General features: G+C 45.0%; 12 protein-coding genes across 12 annotated transcripts; 6 read left to right on the forward strand and 6 right to left on the reverse strand.

Annotated features, from left to right (window-relative positions):
- Positions 1-809: 809 nt before the first annotated feature.
- VCUG_02417 (uncharacterized protein) lies at positions 810-983 on the forward strand (the record flags this gene model as incomplete). The annotated part of the gene is made up of 1 exon (XM_008077234.1): positions 810-983. The coding sequence occupies one exon, from the start codon at positions 810-812 to the stop codon at positions 981-983; it is 174 nt and encodes a 57-aa protein (XP_008075425.1).
- Positions 984-2,388: 1,405 nt separating this feature from the next.
- VCUG_02418 (uncharacterized protein) lies at positions 2,389-6,333 on the forward strand (the record flags this gene model as incomplete). The annotated part of the gene is made up of 1 exon (XM_008077235.1): positions 2,389-6,333. The coding sequence occupies one exon, from the start codon at positions 2,389-2,391 to the stop codon at positions 6,331-6,333; it is 3,945 nt and encodes a 1,314-aa protein (XP_008075426.1).
- Positions 6,334-6,593: 260 nt separating this feature from the next.
- On the forward strand, positions 6,594-7,709 carry VCUG_02419 (uncharacterized protein; the record flags this gene model as incomplete). The annotated part of the gene is made up of 1 exon (XM_008077236.1): positions 6,594-7,709. The coding sequence occupies one exon, from the start codon at positions 6,594-6,596 to the stop codon at positions 7,707-7,709; it is 1,116 nt and encodes a 371-aa protein (XP_008075427.1).
- VCUG_02420 (uncharacterized protein) lies at positions 7,687-8,197 on the reverse strand (the record flags this gene model as incomplete). The annotated part of the gene is made up of 1 exon (XM_008077237.1): positions 7,687-8,197. Exon 1 carries the CDS (start codon positions 8,011-8,013, stop codon positions 7,687-7,689), a length of 327 nt encoding a protein of 108 aa, XP_008075428.1. The 5' UTR covers positions 8,014-8,197.
- A 2,617-nt stretch (positions 8,198-10,814) lies between these two features.
- VCUG_02421 (uncharacterized protein) lies at positions 10,815-12,319 on the forward strand (the record flags this gene model as incomplete). The annotated part of the gene is made up of 1 exon (XM_008077238.1): positions 10,815-12,319. The coding sequence occupies one exon, from the start codon at positions 10,815-10,817 to the stop codon at positions 12,300-12,302; it is 1,488 nt and encodes a 495-aa protein (XP_008075429.1). The 3' UTR covers positions 12,303-12,319.
- A 521-nt stretch (positions 12,320-12,840) lies between these two features.
- VCUG_02422 (uncharacterized protein) lies at positions 12,841-13,552 on the forward strand (the record flags this gene model as incomplete). The annotated part of the gene is made up of 1 exon (XM_008077239.1): positions 12,841-13,552. One exon carries the CDS (start codon positions 12,841-12,843, stop codon positions 13,537-13,539), a length of 699 nt encoding a protein of 232 aa, XP_008075430.1. The 3' UTR covers positions 13,540-13,552.
- Positions 13,553-14,119: 567 nt separating this feature from the next.
- Positions 14,120-14,440, reverse strand: VCUG_02423 (uncharacterized protein; the record flags this gene model as incomplete). The annotated part of the gene is made up of 1 exon (XM_008077240.1): positions 14,120-14,440. The coding sequence occupies one exon, from the start codon at positions 14,438-14,440 to the stop codon at positions 14,120-14,122; it is 321 nt and encodes a 106-aa protein (XP_008075431.1).
- A 364-nt stretch (positions 14,441-14,804) lies between these two features.
- On the reverse strand, positions 14,805-15,485 carry VCUG_02424 (uncharacterized protein; the record flags this gene model as incomplete). The annotated part of the gene is made up of 1 exon (XM_008077241.1): positions 14,805-15,485. The coding sequence occupies one exon, from the start codon at positions 15,483-15,485 to the stop codon at positions 14,805-14,807; it is 681 nt and encodes a 226-aa protein (XP_008075432.1).
- Positions 15,486-16,009: 524 nt separating this feature from the next.
- VCUG_02425 (uncharacterized protein) lies at positions 16,010-17,848 on the reverse strand (the record flags this gene model as incomplete). Its single annotated transcript, XM_008077242.1, has 1 exon — positions 16,010-17,848. One exon carries the CDS (start codon positions 17,846-17,848, stop codon positions 16,010-16,012), a length of 1,839 nt encoding a protein of 612 aa, XP_008075433.1.
- Positions 17,849-17,914: 66 nt separating this feature from the next.
- On the reverse strand, positions 17,915-18,220 carry VCUG_02426 (uncharacterized protein; the record flags this gene model as incomplete). The annotated part of the gene is made up of 1 exon (XM_008077243.1): positions 17,915-18,220. One exon carries the CDS (start codon positions 18,218-18,220, stop codon positions 17,915-17,917), a length of 306 nt encoding a protein of 101 aa, XP_008075434.1.
- A 304-nt stretch (positions 18,221-18,524) lies between these two features.
- VCUG_02427 (uncharacterized protein) lies at positions 18,525-19,073 on the forward strand (the record flags this gene model as incomplete). The annotated part of the gene is made up of 1 exon (XM_008077244.1): positions 18,525-19,073. The coding sequence occupies one exon, from the start codon at positions 18,525-18,527 to the stop codon at positions 19,071-19,073; it is 549 nt and encodes a 182-aa protein (XP_008075435.1).
- Positions 19,074-20,039: 966 nt separating this feature from the next.
- VCUG_02428 (uncharacterized protein) lies at positions 20,040-22,518 on the reverse strand. Its single transcript, XM_008077245.1, has one exon. It carries the CDS (start codon positions 22,415-22,417, stop codon positions 20,369-20,371), a length of 2,049 nt encoding a protein of 682 aa, XP_008075436.1. The 5' UTR covers positions 22,418-22,518; the 3' UTR covers positions 20,040-20,368.
- Positions 22,519-22,546: the final 28 nt, after the last annotated feature.

Below are 22,546 nucleotides of genomic sequence, written 5' to 3' on the forward strand. Positions count from 1 at the left end.
CTACTCTGTGCAAATGTTATCTACTGCATATACTCCCTTCGTATCATGTTCTGTTCTTTTATTCCTTTTTGTTTCTAAGTTCATCGTTGAACGTTCTTTCAATTGTTTGTACTACCCAGCTGCCTGATCATACCCCATCTTTTTGCAATGAAACTGATTTATTTGACAAGCAATTGGCTAAAACTAATTGATTTATTACCCCCCTTTATTATCACTTCTGTCGAGTCACCATCATAATCACCAAAATCCGATAAAATAACAAAAAATGTTCTGTGTCTCAGATCGTTGTTTTACTTGTTAAAACAAAGCATAAGAATTGCAGCAAAATATACTTCTTGTGCTCCTGCATGCCTGATCTGCTCATAATCAATTTTTATCAAAGCATATTCATCCATCATTGGTTCATTTTCCGATTTTATCTTGTTCTGCTCTGCTGTCTTATTTGATTCTCTACCATGCACATTCCTGTTCATCTTATTTCGTTCGCTGCTATGCTTATTTTTACCTTCACCACATTTATACCCTTCTTCATGCTTTTCTGCTACAGCTTCGACACAATAAATGACTTATATACATAATGTAACCACGTATCATTACTCGCACCCCTTTTTCTGAGAGTGTTTCACTTCATAATAAATGTATCTACACCAGATAAATGCAAATCAGATCACAACAGCATTCATATACAACTCCTAACACATTTTCTTCTCCTGTTTTTTTACTCCAAATATTTTTGTTGTACCATTATTTGCACAATACTCTCATGCAGACACACGTCTTATTCTTGTCTCATCGTAAAGTGCCCGTACATGTTTTTGTTCGGATCCGACAAAATATTTTGTTCAATTACACTTCTGTGCACTACTGGCAAAACAAAATATCGTATCTGTTCGCTTATCATCCCTTCTACAACCAGTAAGTTGATCTGTTCATTGTTCCAAATTTGTTTCTATGCTCTTCCATTTCTCGTTTCGTTTCTATAGATTACTAGCATTGTATGCTTTGATTTATTATCCGTATCTGCTTCTCAATATGTGTACAGGCTATAATGTACAATATGTTATGAATAGAACCGATCAAAATTTTGCTCTCTGATCTTTAACACATATTTAGTCTTTTCGCTCATCCCCAAGGTATTCAGAAACAGTGGTACTAGTTTCTTGTAGAGGACAAGAAGCTACAGATATGAACATAGATCACCCGTCATAAGTTCAAATCCGTTGATATATCAAAAACCAATTTATATCTCATGCATAAACGAAGACTTTCTCTCACACAAAAACATTCGGTGTTAATTTCAAAGCCTGTTCAGCCCAGACAATTGATGAGTACTTACAAAGTGTTAACCAAGTTTAACAATACAGCACAATACGCATTATATAGGTTGGTTCGCCGTATCAGCAACTATTTTATATATTTTAGGACATCCCTTGCTCAACATCGAATCAATTTACTAAGTGTTGACCCCTCGGGCAGACAACAAACAACATTCTTAAGTCAAGCAATCACACTTCAGTGCCATTCTTGAATCTCGTTCTTTATAAATTCATCAGCGGTATTATACGAAGTACACACTTCTCTCGCATATTTTGGCACTAGCCGAGTTATTTGGCGGGTAAATACCTGCACCTCTTTCCTATAATTCGTTCTCAATTTTTTGTACACTCAGGATTTATTCATTCATAGCGTAAAAAGTACTTTTTTTTTAAATCGCACGTTTTTGCACTCAGCTCGGCACGTAAGTGCAACATAACATTTCCTTCAATCAATGCTCACCATAACATTGATGTTGATCATTCTTATACGGGATGGACCGTTAGCACGGCAATTGCTGCTCTATTCAAAAAAAATATTTTATACATTCAAAATCGATAACTACGCCCGGATCAAATTGCATGCTCTGTTTCTTCGTATTCCCATTCATTGTTCCAAAGGCATACGCACTTCGATTCACGCATAGATGTTCCTTCTACAAATATTTCACTCCTATTCATCTCCTCTTTGCGATCGCATCTAGCATGCCAATTTAACCATGACATTCCTTGATTGAGGTGGTAAATAAACATTCTTTGATTGAGGTGGTAAATAAAACATCAGTATTCGGTAATTCAAGCACAGATCAAAAATATAAAATATTCTTATGTCATATCACAACCGGTCTGATCAATTCGAACGATACACCAACTCCGGTTCACCATGTACCGAGCGCATAGAACGCATTCATACGAGGCAATTCCGCAGATCAAACACTTGGACAAGCCCAAAAATAGAGCTGCCGAACATCACTCACGTCACGTTATGACAAACCAAATTTAACATGTCCATCAACTCATTCATAATTAACTTCCAATATAATAAACTATAAAATACGATTTATTTGAACGCAACATGAAACCATGGACAGGCCTAGTCTGCTTACGCATTTGGTACCTGCTAGGAAGAAGCATGTTAAGTGCTACGAACGAGCTGCCAGCTACCGAAACAAATTTGAGTCTGTGCAAAAATAATGAACACGGTACTTGTACTACAAACGAACAGAGGTTCTTGCACACGTGTCAGCATCAACTTAGCCCAAAACAATTTTATGAGGCAGTCTCTAAGCACCCGCAGGCTCTTCCACATCTTGCGAATGCCGGGTATATTTTGAGGTGCTACTCAAATCGACTGCTTGCATTCATCAGCCAGGCTAAGGTCTTCGGTTTAGAGAACAACTTTCGAACGCCGACACTAAGCGGCTATTTCAGGTTTAGAATACACGAATTGATGGAGGAGAAGCATCAACGCAGGGATAGGATGCCATCACATGAGGTACTGGAGCTTTGCAACGCGATTCTCATTGAAATTCTGAAAAATTGGTCAGGCTCTGCGAACGATGGTCCTATAATGAACTTAAGGGGTGATGAAGTACGGTTTTGGTCCACGAACGCAAAGTTCTATCAGAACTTCGAAGAAAAACTGAGGGCATTCGCTAGCAATTTCAACAGGTTTGAGTTAATGCAGGTTGAGAGGAACGTACAGGATGGTATGGTGCAGCTGGCAGGCGGTGGAAGTGTGCGGGATGATGCGGGGCAGTTTATCGGTCTTGGGTTTGTGCGCACATATGCCGGGCCTCAATCGCTGAAGAAGCACGGGTGTAAATTCAATGGCCAATATACGGTGTCTACGCAGTGCACAGAGACGAACAGCGCATTAAGAAAGCGCAATGAGCGCGTAAACAAATTAGTTTGGGCTGGCACAGGCAAAGTGCTCCGATCAAATGACACGAAATTCGTATCTCTTGCCAACCCGGACGTACCAATCAAAAATTCGGATCGGTGCACCAGAGGTAGAACGGCAAGCGATCATCAACGCGTGCCGGGCCCATCGCAACGGTTGGCCAAGCATGCAGCGCGGAGCACACCGGCAACCGCTGAGCAAACTCACCTAGCAATTGCATGGGCTGCTCGGGATGGGATCACCGGTGATGACCCTCTGTGTGCTGAACCAGCAAAACCGTTTACGTATCCTAACCAGGATGGTAGGAGCAACGTAAATGATCGGGCAGAAAGCATCAACACGAACGCGTGCCCACGTGTAGTATCGAAGGCAGAGCATTTGCACAGCCTTCACCGTCATGCACCGCCATCCTATTTCATCATAACTCACCAAATAATTCTGCATTACACCTTTAAAACCTACGTACGTCCACCAGGAGAAGATGACGGTATCGCGGCTATTACGGTTGCTGAGCTCACAGAAACGGCTGGTCTTGATGAGCACATCAAATCGGATGACAGCGGGGAGTGCCCGAATGAACGCACGGTGAGCCGTTGTAGCTCACTTCATGACCAGGCACATGCAGAGATAACACCGGGTACGGTTTACGAACGCACGGTGAGCCGTTGTAGCTCACTTCATGACCAGGCACATGCAGAGATAACACCGGGTACAACGGCACCAAGCGTGCACGCCTCAGTGGTACCCGAGTGTTTTAGCGCGCGTGAAAATTTTTTCTCAGTCTGCAGCACCGATGCGGGCATGGCTCACTGGCACGATGTATCGAAATCAATTCTTGGCGAGTGGCCGAAGAGCTTGGAGGAGATTGCGCATGGCCCGCCGTTGAGTGGATTGACCTGTGCCATAGTAGCGCTGAGGACCGCGCCCTCTCACTTGGGCACCAACCAAGCCGATAAAGATGCTCAACGTGCAGTCGTAGCAAAATTCGAATTCTACCGCGAGCATCCGATGCATGCGGGTGTTGCACTCGAAATGTACGGCTTGGTTGGTTGTTCTGGCCGCAGTTTAGATCGCATGCCGCCCATGGACCAAGGAATGGTGTCGTTCATGGAAAAGTGCATTAACGAGGGCTACAGGGCATCGAATTGCAGTGATTGCACGCTGTGCATCGGTCATATCCCTGCTACCGATGTTAGCTCAACCTTGAGAGGGGCCGTTCGTAACAGATCAAAGTACCATTCCATGGTGTGTGGTGAAAATGCACGCAATGAATCGTTCCAGCACCCGAGTGATAATTTGGGCGTTTTCTGTGCGATTTTGCGCATTGTTGCGCCAAACCCTCAGCTGTCTCGCACCAATGTTGGCCATTCACTTGCAGATCGAGGTGGAATGCCCGATCCTGTGCCGAGGGCCACACACGAATCGATAAATGCCTTAGAAAGCAGAGACACACACGGATATAGCGAGTGTGGTGGGTGGGTAGCTGTGCATCAAGCTATCAACAGCGCCAATGATTTGTGCGATAAGGCATGCACTGCAGAAAGCGAAGCAGGAGGTGCTTTGGCGGGCCTCCACGCAGAGAAGCGGTCCTCAGGCGGCATCACAGGAGTTCCTTGCCTTTTAGCCACAGACAACGAGGAAGGTCCTGCGCACCACGGCAAAGAAAAAGACAAGGACTCAGACCATTCCTGTGGCAGTATGACTGGAAATAACAGCGATTCTGAGGATGGCTCTCCATCCCCTGCAGAATACACCGGTGTCTATGCTGATGATCCTCTTGCTGAAAAGAAACATAATCAGTGCCAGGATGACTGCACGACGAAACGATGCTCCGAACCAACACCGCATGCAACGTTTAACGGTACCGGTGCCGCAAGAGCTGCGCAGGTCAACAAAAATGGTGCGTTACGCCAGCGGCTAGGAGCAAGGAACACCCTTCGTGATGACTGCAGACCGCAGAATGTGGTCCGTTCAAACGCACAGGTGTTAAAGGAAAGGGTTGAAAGCACTCCACCGGTTCCTGGGCCGTGCGAGCACAGCACATCATACGAAGACTACGTGGTCAAAAACGGTCATCGCTTGCGAAAGGATGCCAATCCGCCTGTACCACGTAATAAAGGGAAATGCGACACGCTATCTCCAACAGAACATGGAGAAGTGATGGGCAATGAAAATGATGTACCGAGCCGTATCGGTCACGGGAATGGCACGGTAGGACGACATAGAAGCGATTTGCATGGCGTTGTTCCTGAAGATAAAACCGTTCGTAGAGCCGTGGGCTGCGATCCTCGTAAAATAACGAAAATTTTGAGCAGAGCATCGTGTAAAGAAATCGGTCCATGCGTAGCAAACGCTACGAGCGGTAACGAAGAGGACTGCCACCGCAATCCCAGCACAAATCATGCGCAGTGTAAACACCGACTGGTTTTGCGTGGTGCAGCCGTTGATCATGCCCAGAAAAGAAGTACCTGCCAGGATTTACCCATTACCGATTTAGAAGGACACGTACCGGACGAGAGCGGCAAAAGGGCACAAACCGTACACAAACGTTTACCCGTAGCAACATCCTGCGGCAGCCGTGCATCCGGTTCCAATCCAAGCAGAGATTCTCGGAGAGAAAGTGCGACTTTGCACGCAACTCGTGCACGATCGCGCTTCGGTACGGAATGCAGCTGCGATTACCATTTGAGTGGCCCTGAAAAACTTTCGTGCAGCTCAGGATTCAGTTATGGTAACGAAGAGGAGGCGCTCTGGCACTGCAACACGAGTAGCTGCTGGTGTCGCAATGAAGGATATCCCTGTACGGATGGAGGAGAGGCCTTTGTGCGGTGTAAGACGTGCAGCGATAAACGGTACGCACAACTTTTCTGTCCGTGTAACTTTGATGCGCAAGCGCACCGCTACAGCGGTTGCAATGAGCCCGAGGAAACGGAAAGATCGCAGAGCACTGCAGAACAAAGCGAGAACGGTAGTTCATTTGCACGGATGAGCGATAAACAAGGAAAAAATGATGAATCGTATGCACGAAGGAATGGTCTGTTCATGACTGTTCTTCTTGCGCTCATCACTTTCGTAGGTGCGTGTTTGTTAATTTCTATGATGTACTGGGTGTTGTAGGGCAAGGCTCAATAAACGCTGTTTTGCTCTTCAAACCGCTGTTCTGGTGGCAGTGCGTTAAACAAAATCTGCAAGTTTGGTCCGATGGGCAGAATGCAGGCCCATCCACAGGTTCACTCCGGGTGCGGTAACGTGTGTTACGAAACGCTTTATCGTGCAGTTCATTATTTGCAAAAGCTTCGAGCTGATGGACCGGACCAGAACGGCAAAACATGCCACGCAGCACAGTCTTAAGTATCGATCGCGCATCCTCGTACTAAATGGCGTGCAACCACGAATTGTACCTTGCGCCCCAAGTTTTGCTCAAAGCGCGTTTACCGCCGCAATTCCAACTTCATGAGCAGGTGAATTATTTCATCCCCATGATTTACGGCGAACTGATAATTGGTCTGCCGGGAAGTGGCAAGACAACGTACGTAAAATACAAAAAGGAGTACTTGGCGGGTAGAAACGTGTACACGGTTAATTTAGATCCTGGCAGATGGGAAAGAGACCTGCGTAACGATGGTGATGCAGCTGAACCTGGGCAAGGGGATCGGAATGGCCTGCAATACGGGTGCGAAACAAAATGCAATTCGGTGCCTCTCGACCTGCCACCGCCTCAAAAGAATTGTGCGGGTGAACGGTCCGAAGAAAAAAGTGCTGAAACGCGCACAGACCGTTTTAAGTTCGATTTTGATATTACGCAGAAATACGACACCAGAAAATACATGAAGCAGCGTGAGGTAGGACCGAATCTGGCAGTGAAGAGGATCATGGAGGAGTTCGTGGAGGATTACGAAAATTTGCGGAACATCTTTTGCGATGAGGACCGCTACTACCTTGTAGACACTCCCGGTCAGATAGAAAGCGTTTTTGTCCTTGACAAGTTGCTGTTGCGGTTGCAGAGGGATGGCATCAGGCTGGTGACCGTGTTTCTATCGGACATAAATTCGATGGCCAGCATCGAAAGCTTGTCATACACGTATTTTGTTACGATGCAAACGATGGTAACGCTCAATAATTCGCAGGTAAACGTTTTTACCAAGTTGGATCTTTTGGGCAGCATACGGCTGATCGGCAGATTAAGCAACCTTGTTGAGCTGAATCTCAGGGTTGGGGAGTACCCTCTGCTCTTCAGGGTGCTGTACAGTTTTATAGAGAGAGAGTCTCTCATTGAGTACCAGGTACTGGAGTATAGCGAGGACGTGCTGGGGTACCTGCAGTTCTGCATTGATCAAGCGAGTGGATTTGTCAACGAGATAGAGGATGAGAATGCGTTAACCGAGTATTTGAACGGTATTAAAGAGAAAGAAGACATACTGCGCGCGTACGAAGAGAAGGAAGAGCAGTTCGAAGAGAAGGAGGAGCAGTTCAAGCGTAGTGCCCGTTCTTAATGCTGTGCGTAGTGTTTGAACGCCGTTCACAGATCAATTTGATGTCTTGGTCATTCGAGCAGGTTACGTTGGGGACAAAAACACGGCTTGCCCGCAACGAAAGGTATTCACGATGCAGTTGAATTGTAATGTGGTTAATTAAATAAAATGCAGTGATAGGTCCTACAACTACCTTTTCTGAGTTGCGCTCTGAGATACCAAGGATAGCATATAAACACAACGGTTCGCTCATTCCAGCGCCATCGTGCCAGGGCAACCTATGGCAAAAAACTGGGAGCGCCTTCGTTCTGAACAGAATTTCCATCGCTTCAAGGACATGAATCAATAAAATTCAAATCAATGAAAGTATATTTTGGCACCTTGGTCAAGCTGCTGCACCAATGCTCAGCGGTACCGCAATGAAGAGAATGGTGGAAATAACTTGCCTCTGGTTTGAAGTGATTGGTCAGAGTTGCTGTTATTCGAGGATAACCGATCTAAAAATGAAGCATACGGCGTGCAGGTACATCCTACGGTGAACACTGTGTTTGTGATTGCACGGTCATTTTCAGAGCACCATACAAGCATTCTATGATTTGAGGCCGATCCCCCTCTCCGCGGTGAGCAATCGCAAAGTACTTTCTACGGAACATCGCGGTATGAAAACAAACGTATTTCACAGAAGTGATGAACACCCCTCAGATTGTTCGTCTCCGCTTGATCAATCAATCTACAGCACCTCAACAATCCTGCGTACCCCTTTTCTTGTTCCTATAAACTTCGTTGCATCTTCAATTCCAATTACATTCCTTTAACATGCTTTCATATTCCAGAAATATCACACACCTCAGAATGATTGGTGGTGATGAAGCAAAAACAAAAATAGAGCGCAGATTCGCACTATCAGTCATTATTGCCGTGTAAAGGGCACTCAATCGTAAATATGTGCCTTTTCACCGAATGCACGCTTAACTATTTTCACTAATCTTGCCATCCCTTCATGTCAACGCTTCCTAAAATATTCTCCTTAAACAGCAACAATCCGTGATATGGAAGGATCTATCAGAGTGGAACATGCACCTCTCGCGTCAACGGTAGATAGAACGCCTTCTTGCAGCAACTGCATCGGTAAAGTAAGAGCACGCTTTCTGATCGAGCAGCACTTTCTACGACTATCCGTACTTGCAATCGTTCAAAGGTAATTGCCGGTTCGGATAGGAACAGCACGGTTGGTATAACAGCCGATACACCATGCGCATCGTTTCGTTTGCTCGTTTTACCAACAAAGATGTATTTGATACCTTACGCAGCACTGCCTGAGCAAGTGCATTTTTGTTCTATTACGTATCTTTTTATGTCAGTGCTGTCCTGTCATATCCTGCCAATTGTTCTTTCATCTTCGTTTAAGCTCCTAAAAGAATAATTGAAGGTATTTTCCTAAAATAGTCTTTTTTTGCTCGCCTTCCACACATCAAAAGCTATCGAAAATAATTCGTTTTTTGCAATGGGATGGGAGTACCTGCGTGGTACCACAGGTTGCTGTGATATGCACGCAGATGAGAACCTTTTTATTATAACAGGGTCATAGACCGAGAAATCATAAATATGCGTTACAAAACATGGTTAGGCATCAGAGCAGGTCCTGCTTGTAATCACAGCACTGTTCACCATCCAGTCAGCGCTTCAAAAACGTTCTCAGCTTTTGAACGGAGGAACTGTTTCATCGCTGCTGCTACGGATGAAAGTGGAGGTATACTCATATAAAGAGTGCTGTGGCAATGATCAGCATGAGACAGGGGAGCATGTCCTGAGCAGCACGGACAGGCAAACTTATTGTTTCGTTAGAATATTCTGTCGTCTTTTCTTGATGAGCTGTAGTACACCTCACATCGACTCTCCCTACCATGGCCTGAACGGCCTCTGATTCGCAAGCATGTGTTCAACGAGCAAAATACCGCTCATGAGAGTGTCATGGACCGCTTGTGCACGCAAATTAACGCGCAATCATTTCTCACCAATTTGCACTTCACTAATCATTCGCAGCAACGTTCCGGTGCACCAATCGCTTCTCACGTCACAATTTAAGCTTTTGTTGCACAACAAACACTAATCATGGCGCAAAGAATAAATGAGACAATAACAGAACTCTGATTGCAACCACGTGATAGGTTAATGACCCGTTGATCAGAGGTTATGTCCTGTAAATGAACGTGTCAGCAAATTCGTTCCTTTTTTATTTTATGTATATAAAGAAGACGAAACGAGAATTTATGGCTGACAAAAAGAAAACAATCATCGTAGGATGTGTTGTGGTGGTAGCGGTAGTTATTCTTATTTTACTAGGCTTTTGGTTCTTTGGATCATCGGATGATAGCGGCAAGGGTAGCAGCTGGTCATCGATGTTCGGTAGCAGCAGTGATGATAAGAAGGCAGGAACAAGCCCAAAGAAGTAGTAGCTTTCCTTTTTCTCAGTACTAAAACGTTTTGAACATTTTTTTAAAAACGGTTTCTTGTCCGTGCGGACCACGATGTGGCACAAAATGAACGGTTCAAGGGATGTGATGCATACTAAACGAGCCTTACGTATCGCTTCGGAATCTGTTTACGTAAAAAATGCATCAGGTCTTGGTTTTGCCAGTAGCAAGCCGTTCATTACCCCTTCATTCTGCTCTAGGAAGGTATTTCGGTGCCACTAAGTGCTCATCACCTATCTCTTCGTCTATGAACGGTGCCACTAAGTGCTCCTCACCCATCTCCTCGCCAAGCAAACCAAAAATTCGCTACATTGTGGTAACGGGTGCATACGGTAACCACGAACAATGCGGTGCTAACCACTTTAATCGCTCTAACAGGTTCTTGTCCATGCAAGAACGGTATTTACCGCGTGGTGTGCCTGGTGCAAAAAAATGCTAGCACCCGAAATGTTTGCAGTTCAGGTGTTGCGGTGTGGGGAGATAAATACGAATCATAGTAAAAGTAAAATCTGGAATGGACGTGCATCAGCACGGCAATGGACCGTAAATGGGAGGTACACCCGAATAGTCCTGGCCTGCATCGCTGTGAGCTCACACCTGCACGGGGTTGTAATGCGCAGTAAAATATGTATGCCAAAAAATGAGAGCCCTTATGTTTTTGTTTGTTCAGCTTTTGGGTGCCTCAATCTTAGAAAACCTGGTGCTTGACGGTAAAATACACGAAGCGTACGAGAACATCTCGCAGGCAAGTGATCCATCCGATCTTATCTACGTTTACTTCTTGAAACTCCTGCACCGGGAGGAGGATGCAAATTTTTATCTGATGGCAGCCGAGAACTACTCCCCGTTCTTTCAGCACATTTATGCACACAAAGCATTTTTCAACTTTGAAATAGCAGCACCTGTTTCTGAGCTTGCGGGTGTTTATTCAAAGGTGGCGAAGGGCATTGTAACGAAGTACCTGACGAACCGTTTTCAGTTCCGTGACAAGATGAAGTTTGAGAAGATACAGGACATACCACCGGTAAATTATCTGATCAACTTGATCACCAGCGGGGACAAGAAAGCTGAGGAGACATACATAAACCTGGTGCTTGCCGGGCAGATTGACCCGAGAAACGAAATACAAAATTTGAAGAGGCTGTGCGAGACGGGCAATGCAAAGGCGATGACCATTCTTGGCAATCTCTACCTCGAGGGATACGGTGTGCAAAAATGCCTGAGCACGGCGATGCATTATTTCAGGCAGGGTGCTGCCAACGGCGATCCGCTCTCCTACAACGGCCTGGGGAAGATTTTCATGAAGGAGGGCCACAAGGATCTGAATCTTGCTAAGAAGTACTTCGAGGAGGCGGCATCTCGGGGAAGTGCCGAGGGCGACTACAATCTTTTCATGTTCGTACGCAACATTTACAAAATTGAGGACATGGGTCTCTCCTATCTTCTCCGTTCGGTAAAGCGTTCCTACATGCCGGCGCTGTTCTCGTACGCCAAGCGTCTTCTGACCAATGGAGAGACCGCTGCTGCGGTCTCTCACATGGTGCCTATCTGTGACTTTGACGAGTGCATTGTTGAGCTGCAGAACCGTGCACAGAAGGACTACCAGGATGGACAGTATGTACCATGCCTGTATAAGCTGCTCTTCCTGTGCGAAACAGGCAGTCTCAACAGCATGAGTAATCTCCTCTACCTTCTTAAGACACGCAAGGATCTTGTGCCTGAACAGGACACGCTATTCCACACATATTGCAGCAAACTTGCACAGATGGGCCAAGTACACCACCTCGTAGATCTTGCAGACACGTACTTCTACGGCAAGGGCACCGAGCAATCGTACACCAAGGCGTTCTCCTTCTACTACTCTGCCATGCTCTACAAATCCGCACGTGGCAGTTACGCACTCTCATACATGTACGAAAACGGGCTGGGCTGCACGAGGAGTATCACTGATGCGATGAGCATGCTGTACAAGGCGTACGCCTACGATGAGAACACGTACCTGTTGGTGTGGTACACGATGATAAAAATATATTTGGTCGTTATGACCAGGATAGCGTACTCCGTGCGGTGGCTCATCGGGTGTGCATTAGGCGCGCTGCTTGGATACCTTTTCATTTTTAAGCGTAGGATGCATAAATAAAGATTGTGAGTTTGGTATTAATTGCCGTGGTACTGCAAGTTACAATGCAGCTAATACCGTTCTGTTGGACTGTATGCGCCTTGTCAGGGCAAATCGTATGATTAACATTTTTTACGCTTTCTAGCCTCCTTATCGTGGCACAGCGCCGAGTCCTGAACCATACCGCAGCAGCCGAGTGTTACAAGCAAGCATCCCTGCAATAAATGAAGTATTCTACGTGTAAATGCTTAACCTGTCACAGAATGAATGCGTAGTTTGCGAGTAGTTCTATCAGTCCGTGTATCACCTGCACCATTCCTATCAGTGTTCTATCATCTTACACAATCATTTAATCACCTGCTATACCTTAGTACGACACTACTCACCTATCACATCATTAACACTGCCTACCCTCCCCATACGGGCACATCTTCTCTTCTTTGCCTGTTTCTCTCTAATCAGTGCTTAGCCACGCTTGTCAGTGCAAACCAAATGTTCTTTTTTCTTGAGCTGCACATCCCGCACCTTTTTAAAAAGATTTAAATTTACCCCTCGAGCAATGGATTTCGGCAAATTACTTTATTCTCTCTTCCGATTCACAGGTGATATCGTACATCTGTACACCATGATCATTCTGTTCAAGAAAATACGTGAGACCAAGTCGGTGAGTGGCCTTAGCCTGAAAACGCAGTTTTTGTATCTCGTCGTGTTTATGGCGCGGTACTTAGATCTGTTCCATTTTTGGTTCAGCTCCCTTCTTGATGTGTACAATTTCATAATGAAGGTCGTTTACATTTCCTTGCAATCTCTGCTCATCTACATGATACGTTACAAGTACTTCTACTCATATGATGTGTTCTTGGACACCTTCAATGTGTACAACCTTGTGGTGCCGTGTGCCGTGCTCTCGGTGTTTCTCAAGACGAGCACGTACGGTCTGACAGACTACTTCGTTGAGTTCCTGTATACCTTCTCGATTCTGCTGGAGAGTGTTGCCATTCTTCCACAGCTTATACAGCTGCAGGAGAGCGGAGAGGCCGAGACCCTTACCTCACAGTATATTTTCTTCCTCGGTCTGTACAGACTGTTCTATGTCATGAACTGGATCGTTAAACTGTGCTTTGGTTTCCGTGTTAATCACCTGCTCCTTGCCACGGGTGTAATACAAACCCTGCTCTACGCAGATTTCTTCGTTATTTATTACAAATACGTCTTCATGAAGAAGGGAAATGAGCGGCTACCAAAGACAAGTAAGTAAAGCATTTTAAGAATTTTGCAGTGTTACGTGGTTATGATCAGATATTGTGTTGGTTATGGCACTTTGCCGCATATTTGGTCGTTACAGATCGTAGAACTTGATCAGTGTGCGTGCAATGCGGCCCATAGTATTTGTCCTTGCGTGTTAGTTATGTGCACCAGAGATCTTTATGAATTACCTCGTCTTCACGCATCGATAGGTTCGCCTGTGCTACGTCATGTTTATGCATTTTCATCCGCTTTTATACTTGTTATTTTCATGCGATGCATAGATAATATTAAAATCAAAATTACTAAACGGCATCTTTGCATTGTTTATGTTTGATAACTGTGCAGGGAAAAGTTCGATCGCATGTTAAAAACCTGCTTGCATGGCATAAAAAGGCTAATCGACAAATTCATTGCCTAACGCAGAAACACATCCAAAATTATGAATCTGCATATTCAAATCAGGCATGTATTGCTGAGATAAAACTATTTTTTACTGAGAGCACGTTTAATTATCTTTTGCAACACCGAAAACACACTTTTCTGAACCGGCCGTAGCAGCCGATCTTCGGTCCACAAAGGATACGTGTGCGTCATCTCGCACAACTTCTTTGACCCGATAGAAAGACATGCTGCAACCGCAGCACTGACCCTAACACGCAAGCTGTGCTTTTGCGCCTCCAGAAGTACCCGAGAAACTCTTCTTCTCGAGATTTGTATATAAATGCAGTACATTCGACAAAGGAAACGTATTTGATGATCGGTCTACCATAGGCTCTTCTAAAGAAGACGCCGTGCGGTTTCATTTCCATCCTTCTCATAGAACAAATATTTTCTCTGTACATCGGGATTAGAGGGTTGTATCTGTCAGGCGGCAGGCATAAATGAATGCGCATTTTGATCAAAATGCCCATTAATTGCAACAATAGCAAAAACAATTTTTTAAAATTGTTTATACCACATTTTTATCTGTGCATACAGCTGTTCTGTTGCTGTGATGAAACATAAAAATGCAATATTTTCTGTTCTGGTGCGTAAAAAGCATTCTGTACAGCATTCACGAGCACATCGGTCTAACAGCACCTTTTTCTTCTTCTAGCCATCTTACTTTGATTACCACTTTGTTATTTCACAGCGATTTCCTTACCTCATTCCCCTCTTCCAATTTTTCTCTTCTTTACCCCTTCCTTCTTCATCCCTTCCTTCTTCATCCCTTCTTGCCAAAAACCCTCTTCCTCCCAACCTTAACCTCATCAAATCTCTAAACACCACCACTCCCTATTCCTTTTCTACCATCCTCCTGCTAAAACAAAGCAACTCATCAGTCACCATCCCATTATCCTCTCTGCTTCTTCTCCATTCCATCATCTCTGCATATTCCTTGGCCCCTCTTCTCAGTCTGTTGGTACATCTTCCATCGATAAAAAACGGCGGCATGTTTTTCATACCCTTGTGCTCTTTTACCGTGTCAAACACCGTGCCTGTATCGCACACGTCCCTGTCTCCCTGCTCATCCTTCCTGTCCTTCTCCTCCTCGATTCTTTGCTTGCACTGCTTTATAAAGTTGTGAAGCACTTCAGATACTCCGTTACTATTCCTTGTCTTTTTAAACACCTTGTTCTCTTCAACACATTCCTCTACCACTTCGTCTTTTTCGTCCGGCATGATACGCAGCTGTTCAAGCAGATTAAGCGCTGTTTGATTGCGCTCACACGTCTTTCTCTGTGCTTGAAGGTAACTCACCAGTTCGCTCCGCTCTCTATCGCACAGGTTAGCGAATAAATGCTTTTTAGTGAGAAATGGACGGTCAAAAGATCTTTTGGTAAGATACCCTATGTAGTAGGCGAGAAGATGCGTGAGCGTGGAAAGTGCCATTGAGGTTGCTTTTTCAAAACCGGATTGAATGAGGATCTCCGAGAGGCACAGTTTTAAGATTTGGGTGTGGAAGTTGTTTTTCATCGGCAGGGGGTAGGATTAACGAAAAAAAAGAAATGAATGGCCCGGTCTTTCTTCGTGAATGCCATGGCACGAACATGATGCCTTCTTAGTATCAAAGTAGCTGTGCATAACACCGGTTCCTTGACGTGAGTGCCATGGCATAGGCTATAAAAGGAGCACAGCGGTGCAGTCGCGCTCGTCCCACAGAGCATTAGTTGGCATCGCAACCGCATAATCCCAGCCAAGCACATCCAAATAAATGACCTGCAATGCTTCCACGTGCTGTAACTACGCCCTATACACCGCAACTCCTGAACTTAATTTAGTCATACAGCAGCTGTGCAGCTGACCACAAACAAACCGTAACTCACAATAACGACAAGAAAGGCTCAGCACGGTTTTAGAACAGCTCAAATGCACCACAGAACCATTTTGTTGAATTGCTCCTGGTAAAAACTCCCAATCTAAAATTTTAACTAAAACAATGGCATGATAAGCATCGTACGCCACCCTCCAAGGGTGGTGCAACCGCTCTGAGTCATAGATTACTTAAATTCATACTCTACTCTCCACTGGCATACCCCACCAAGGATGTGCTTTCTTACACTGTCTGTACTATCACCACACAGCATGCATGTCTTTTCTTTGGCGTACCTTCCTTTACAGGGGTGCAAGTTGAGGCTCTTCGGGTAGGTAAAGCAGTTTAAGCAAAAACTGTCCACAAACGGATTGTAAAACTCGCGGAATATCGAAAGAAACGCAACAAATATTCTGAGCTCGCTGTACTTAACATCAAGTACGATCTCATTGTGTTCCTTTAAACAATGCTTTTTTACCAGGCTGCACGACTTGTACGCTAAATTGCACCGTGTGCAGTTAAAGAAGTTCGCCCGTTTCAAATGTGATATCATGTGTATTTTAAGGGTGCTCAGCCGCTTAAAATAAAATTTGCAACGTATGCATTGAAATGCTCCACTGCAAACGGCCATGACCTGGTCCATGGAGAAGGGAGAGCTATGATAGGGATCCTTGGATAAAGAACTGTACTCAAGAAAGGAATCTTCACCGGTGTGCACTCCTCTGTAAGACTCGTACTCTCCGTTGCGCATGCCATCGTACTCCTCGCTGTGACTGAGGTCAGACGCACATCTCGCTCTGCCCATGTATCCTGCACCATGCACACGGTCGACACTATTTCCATGGTCTGACCTGCGGTTTTGGCATGGATCACAGTCTCCCTCGGTATGTGCTACGCTATCGCCCATCTCCTCCCTTGTTTTGTACAGCTCATTGTTAACCGAGAATTTGGGCGTGTCGTCGTTCAGGTAACGATAAAGAGTCTCCTTCCCACGCGAAGAGTGCCCACCGCTTTTGGCCGTACTCCTAGGCGTGCGTGTGTATGTGCTGCTTGAAGACGGTTCCCTTGAGCGTGCAGGGTATAACGAGTCTCTATTCGAACGAGCGGATAAAACCCTTCCATGCACATTCTCAGACTGTGTTCTAAAATCGTTGCTGCCCAAAGAATCGGCATCTTCACAGTAGTAGCTCGTTGAGTGATTCTCAGACGGTCGACCATCCACTTCATAACTGTGATTACGACAGGCACATTCATACGAATTTGTGACATGGTCCTTCGTATTGCATGGCCGCTGTTCACCGATTCGATACCCTGCACCATGGGGCTCTTCTTTGCTGAATGAGCGCTCCGTGGAGCGATAAGTTGGAGAACCATTTTCTACGTTTCTGTGCAACGAGTCCTTACCTCGTAGATAATACTGCTCGTTAGAAGGACATTGTTCACGGTACGGGCTACCTTTCTCTGCGATGTCTCCTTTGTCGGAGCACCGTTCGTGGTACATATCGAGTGTGCCTCTGTCCGGTCTATCCTCTTCTTCGTACAGTCCATACCTCTCATAATCTGAACATGCACCTTCCCTGCCAACATGCCCGCTTCGTTTCCTGTGATTGAACTCTTTTCCATTTTCAAAGGGTGAATGAGCCATGTATCCCGTTTCACAGCCATTCCGAGACATAAATCGATTCTTATCAGCATCCTCGTAATTGATGGTGTCATTTCTTATCGTCCGATCAGCAACCACGTATTTAGAACCGCAGCCCTTCCCTCTAGCACTCTCCCCAGAACCTCTCGCACAATCACACCTCATGTCATTATCGTAATTGTAGCAGCCGTAGTATGCGCTGTAACCACCTTTGTACCTCTCCGCATAGCGTGCAACTGCATCGCTTCGCCGGTACCATTTGTCTCTAAACTTCTTGTCTGGACCGTGCCTGTTCTCATCTTCAGCGTGTTCTTTTCTCACCGCGTATGTGACACACGAACCGTTGTTCCACATTTTCTTTTTTCTTCCCCTTCTTGATACCATTTTATTGCTCTTCAGTCGGACCGAAGACTTTTTGGTCTTTCTCTTCTCTTTTCCTTTTTTAGCAATTTATTCGTAATCACCAGCATTCTCGCTGTTGATTCCACCTCCCATATTCGTGCTTTGGTGCTTGTTTGCATGATTGTAGCAGGCTGACATCAAATTGTTGTTAGCACCCCTCCGGCCGCGTTTTAAATAAATGAGTGATTCTTCATGTTTTTGTAGATATGAATTCCTTGTACACATCGTAAAGGCCACATGACAGAACTTTGCGCAGAGTGACACGATAAATATGTCTAAGTGATGATAAGTGGCGTTGCATGCCGTTGTTCTGTGACATGCACGAATATTTATATCTTTGAAAAGCTTTTCCATTTATGCATAATACTTAGAATGGATATAAATAAGCTTATTTTTTCATGCTAAACGCCTTGTACAGCAATATATCGGAACAGAGCAGATCATGTTAATCTTAATGGACTGATAAAGCGCAACATAAAAGTGATTGAACGGTTTTATGATCAAGATCGGAAGATTGTGTTGTGTAAAGAACCTGGTTTAATACTTACGAATGCTTGTTATACACTAGCGCTAAAATTGTTGGTCGCAAAAAAAAGAGTAATTCGCATAAACCGTGAAAATGCAGCATAGGCACGTTCCACCATCAGGATGAGCATGTATGGCAACGTACGAAGCAGAAAGTTTTTTATGGATCAGCATTGTTATCGTGTGTTACTCGCTTACGCACGAACCATCAACACGCTCTGATAGCGATGCCGATAGTGAAAGCATGAATAAACGTGGTTTTGACAAGGAAAATGAGCATTTAGAAATGGTAGGATCAAAAAGGAAAAATGGTAAGTCGCAACACTTTTCCTTTTATGCTTTGCTTTTATGTTTTCCTTTTATGTTTTCCTTTTATGTTTTCCTTTTATGTTTTCCTTTTATGTTTTCCTTTTATGTTTTCCTTTTATGTTTTACATTTTTATTTAACCTTCCCCCCTCCGGCCCTGCCCCTTTTCACCCCGTATTTCTATTTTGCTCGTTCTCCTTCATTTCCATCCTTGTTCACATTTCATGCACCACGCTCGTACCCTCGCACTCATATTTTACATACGGTACAGCGCACCTATCATGGTCCTACCATATTATCACAGTGCACCCTAAGCATCAGCACCTCTCACAGTTTTCGTTCTTTTTGAAAATAAAGGCATTTAATAATTATTAAACGCATGAATGAGCAGCACGCTACGGACGAATGCTTTTGCTCGTTGTACAGGCCGCTTGAGATGAGCGTGTCATGCTTTGCTTGCCACCCGGCGATGCACCGGAAAGAGCGTACCAAGCATTAAGCGGTATTCTCACGTTTCATGGCGTAGATACGTCTTGTAAACGATGGGAGTGCTCAGACAGAGCATAGCACGCTCGCCAGGTCGCTCCCAAATGCAATCGATGCACGGCACGAGTTGCTCCTCAGCGTGCTGTTCTACCGCTTATGCGTAGAGCACTTGCTAAATATCATTTTTAGAGTGCATCACGCATAAAAACGTAAATTTTAGTTAGAACGTATTCTGTGCCTTGATCACCGAAAAGAGACTTAAATGCGGATTAGCAGCGGAGCGAGCGCATTCATTCGAAAATGATACGTCTATCAATTCTCTGTATGACACCTTGATGATCGCCCATTCGAACAATTTAAGTGTGTCAAGGGTTTTCGTAATGAATGCCCTGTTGTACGATGAATACGTTCTTCTAGAACGTATTTCCGCAGTTATTTATTCATGCTGCGCATAAAAATACACTTGTCTGTTCATGCGCCCATCAATTGTTTGCTTTAAGACAAACGAGCAGTCTGCCCTTTCCTGCTCTCAGAAAGTATAAACGTGCTCGTGGGCTATTCATAGCATGCAAAAAGCACCAAGGAACGGTTCAGTGGCGGTAAAAAGGACAAGGCGTGGCAACACCGGTGACCGAACAATACGAGTGGTGATTGGCAGGAAGAGGTGTTAAAACACAACGTAACAACACCAGTGATTGAGGGCAGTAGCAAAGCATTACGTGTAAACTAGGAATTGTGAGCAGGGCATGGTAATACCGGTAAAATAACCCTGCCAAGTTGCAGAACAAGCCTCACGCTGTGGCAAGCACCCGCACTGCTAGGCAAAGCAAAGAGCCCACCGAAATAAAAGAAAGAAGCACTTTTAATGCGCATGAATGCTTCAAACACCCATCCCACCAGAACAAGAACAGCAATGCATTGCTATTCGTAGTTTACACCACTACGCCCTCAGATCAGCACCGTGAAAATTCTTAATTGAGGGCTGTACGTACGTAATTGAATGGTAGGAACAGTCATGTTTAGGGGTGCTCTGCTCACGTACCTGTGACTAACCCTTCACAATGAATGATCAACCGTTCAAAACGAGTAGCAGATTATTTTCGTATGTTGATGGTCAGGTGATCCCATGGTATGATCAACATCCATTCAAACACCGTGCTACTCCTCGTATACACCCTTTCCATTCAGTTCACCATCCTTTTCTTAGCGCGCACCACCCAATAAACAACAAAAACACTCGTACTAGCCCTTACTCCGCTCATCACAAGCATTAACAGTACCAAAAAATATTTTATGTTCAATTCATGCATCCTGTTGAGGAAAAGAAGCGTACAAACGGCGAATAATGCATTGTTAAGGGTAAGTAAATTGTTATGGCGGAGAACGAGCAGTAAAACGGTTGAAAGTACGAATAAGGGGGCGTAACGGGTGCACTGCTTGGTTGTTATTAAGTGTTTATGCAATGCATGAAGAATGGAGCAATGCTTTACGAGGAGCGCTTTGCCGATAGAATGGCTTTTCTTACCAAATATGTGCGGTGCGCTGTCATTGGCACAGCCACCCTCATCACGTACGTATGATGCGCTGTCAATGGCAGTAAAGAAGCCATCAATGCTGCCTCCATGTCCAAATACTTCGTACTCATCGGCGCTTTCCTGCTCTGAAAAGGAAAGGGCAGTGCTGCACTCTTCTGCGGCTGTGTCGGTAACGCGATCAGCGGCACTTCCTGTCTGTTCACCGGTGTAGGTGCTACCGTACCAATTGCTATGCCCCGCATGATTAAACGTTCTAGCGGTTCGTTGCTTAATGCATTGCATTAATGCATAAACAAACCTTATTTTGGCCATAAATTGCCCTTTAAAATCATTATTCTTGATTTCATGCATGATGAAATCAATCATGCTTAAATTGCAGAAATTAAGGCAGTTTTGCTCGAAGAGCAGAAGACATACGAAATTGGCAGAGCACCTCAACCACGTGCTATCAATGGCGAAGAGCACCACGTTGTAAATAGCGTTGTTGACTACGCTCGTGTACGCGTTGATGATCAGCGCATTGAGCACATCGATGGAGAGAACGAGCAGTACACCGCTGCTACGCACGATCAATGACCCCAGCACGTACGATAGCACGTGCTTTACGGATGGGGCGAGTGCCATGCCGCTAAAAATATTTGTGCGCTGAACCATGCCCGGTACCTTTGAATGCAGCAAAACGAAAAGAACGAGCTGGCCAACGAAATAGGGCAAGTGTAAAACGTAAAGGGCATCAACGATGTCATCCCTTAGGTTGTAAATCACGGTGCAGCAGAACGTATTGTTGCTCTTTCCTGCCAGTGTTTTGTGAATTAGATCATTTATGCTGTACATGAATTTATGCACTCGACTCTCCTTTTGTTTTACCTTGCACCTCTCCTTCACGGTACGGCTCCTTTTCCTGGTGCTTTTACGCTCCTCATCGTTTCTTTTTCCCATCACAGGTCCGTTGTCTTTTCTATTTTTACGTTTTATTTTTTTGCTGCTCTTTCCCTCATCGCACGTTTCTATCTCTCCTTTAGAACTGCTGCTGCATTCGTTGTTCATTTCTCTTTTCATTTTACGCCCATCTCCCTCACACTCCACCCTACGCCCCTTAGAACAAAACAACGCCCCGTAATCCCTAACAAACGTGTACAACACGTACACCACAGTCCCTACCATTCCCTTGCACCATCTCCTACCGCTCTCTCCCCTCCCCAACACGCACAAGTACTCGTTCTGCAAATACCGGTCCTTACCAATTCTTTCCAGCCGTACGCAGTGCACCGCTAATTTTACCAGCAGGGACGTAACGATGAAGTACCGCAGTGCTACGCACGGCAGAAGAACCACGTGCACGATCAAGTGGTAGGTGATGAACAGGGCAATACGTGCAAAACAGCGAAGTGCGCTATAAAAGTGCACCAGCACCGTAGAACTACGTGCCACGGCGTGCTGCCCGTTCCCTTTTTGTTCATGCTCGGTGTTAATGCACCGCATCTTTTCATCTTTTCCTGCACTGCCCTTATTTTCATCTTCGTTGTGATCATCCGCATTAATCGGTGCTCCCCGCTCCCTGCTATCGCAGCTCATCAGCGCTTTCTCCTCACCACAATCACCCGCTGTGCCATTCATGCTCTCCACATTTTTGTGCTCATCTTCTCTTTCCGGCTCATTCGTTCTAAAATTTTTTATACGTTTATGCTTAACTTCCATTTTAAGGGGGCAAAGCCTAATTTTTTAAAAATGAGTGCAACCACGCATTAACAACGAAAATGGTTCGAGATGTGCGTAGTGCCACGCATGTTGATGAGAAGGTGCAGTGAGGCGTTAAACGAAAGTAAC

This window comes from Vavraia culicis (assembly GCF_000192795.1).
Source record: "Vavraia culicis subsp. floridensis unplaced genomic scaffold supercont1.62, whole genome shotgun sequence".
NCBI classification, from domain to species: Eukaryota; Fungi; Microsporidia; family Pleistophoridae; genus Vavraia; species Vavraia culicis.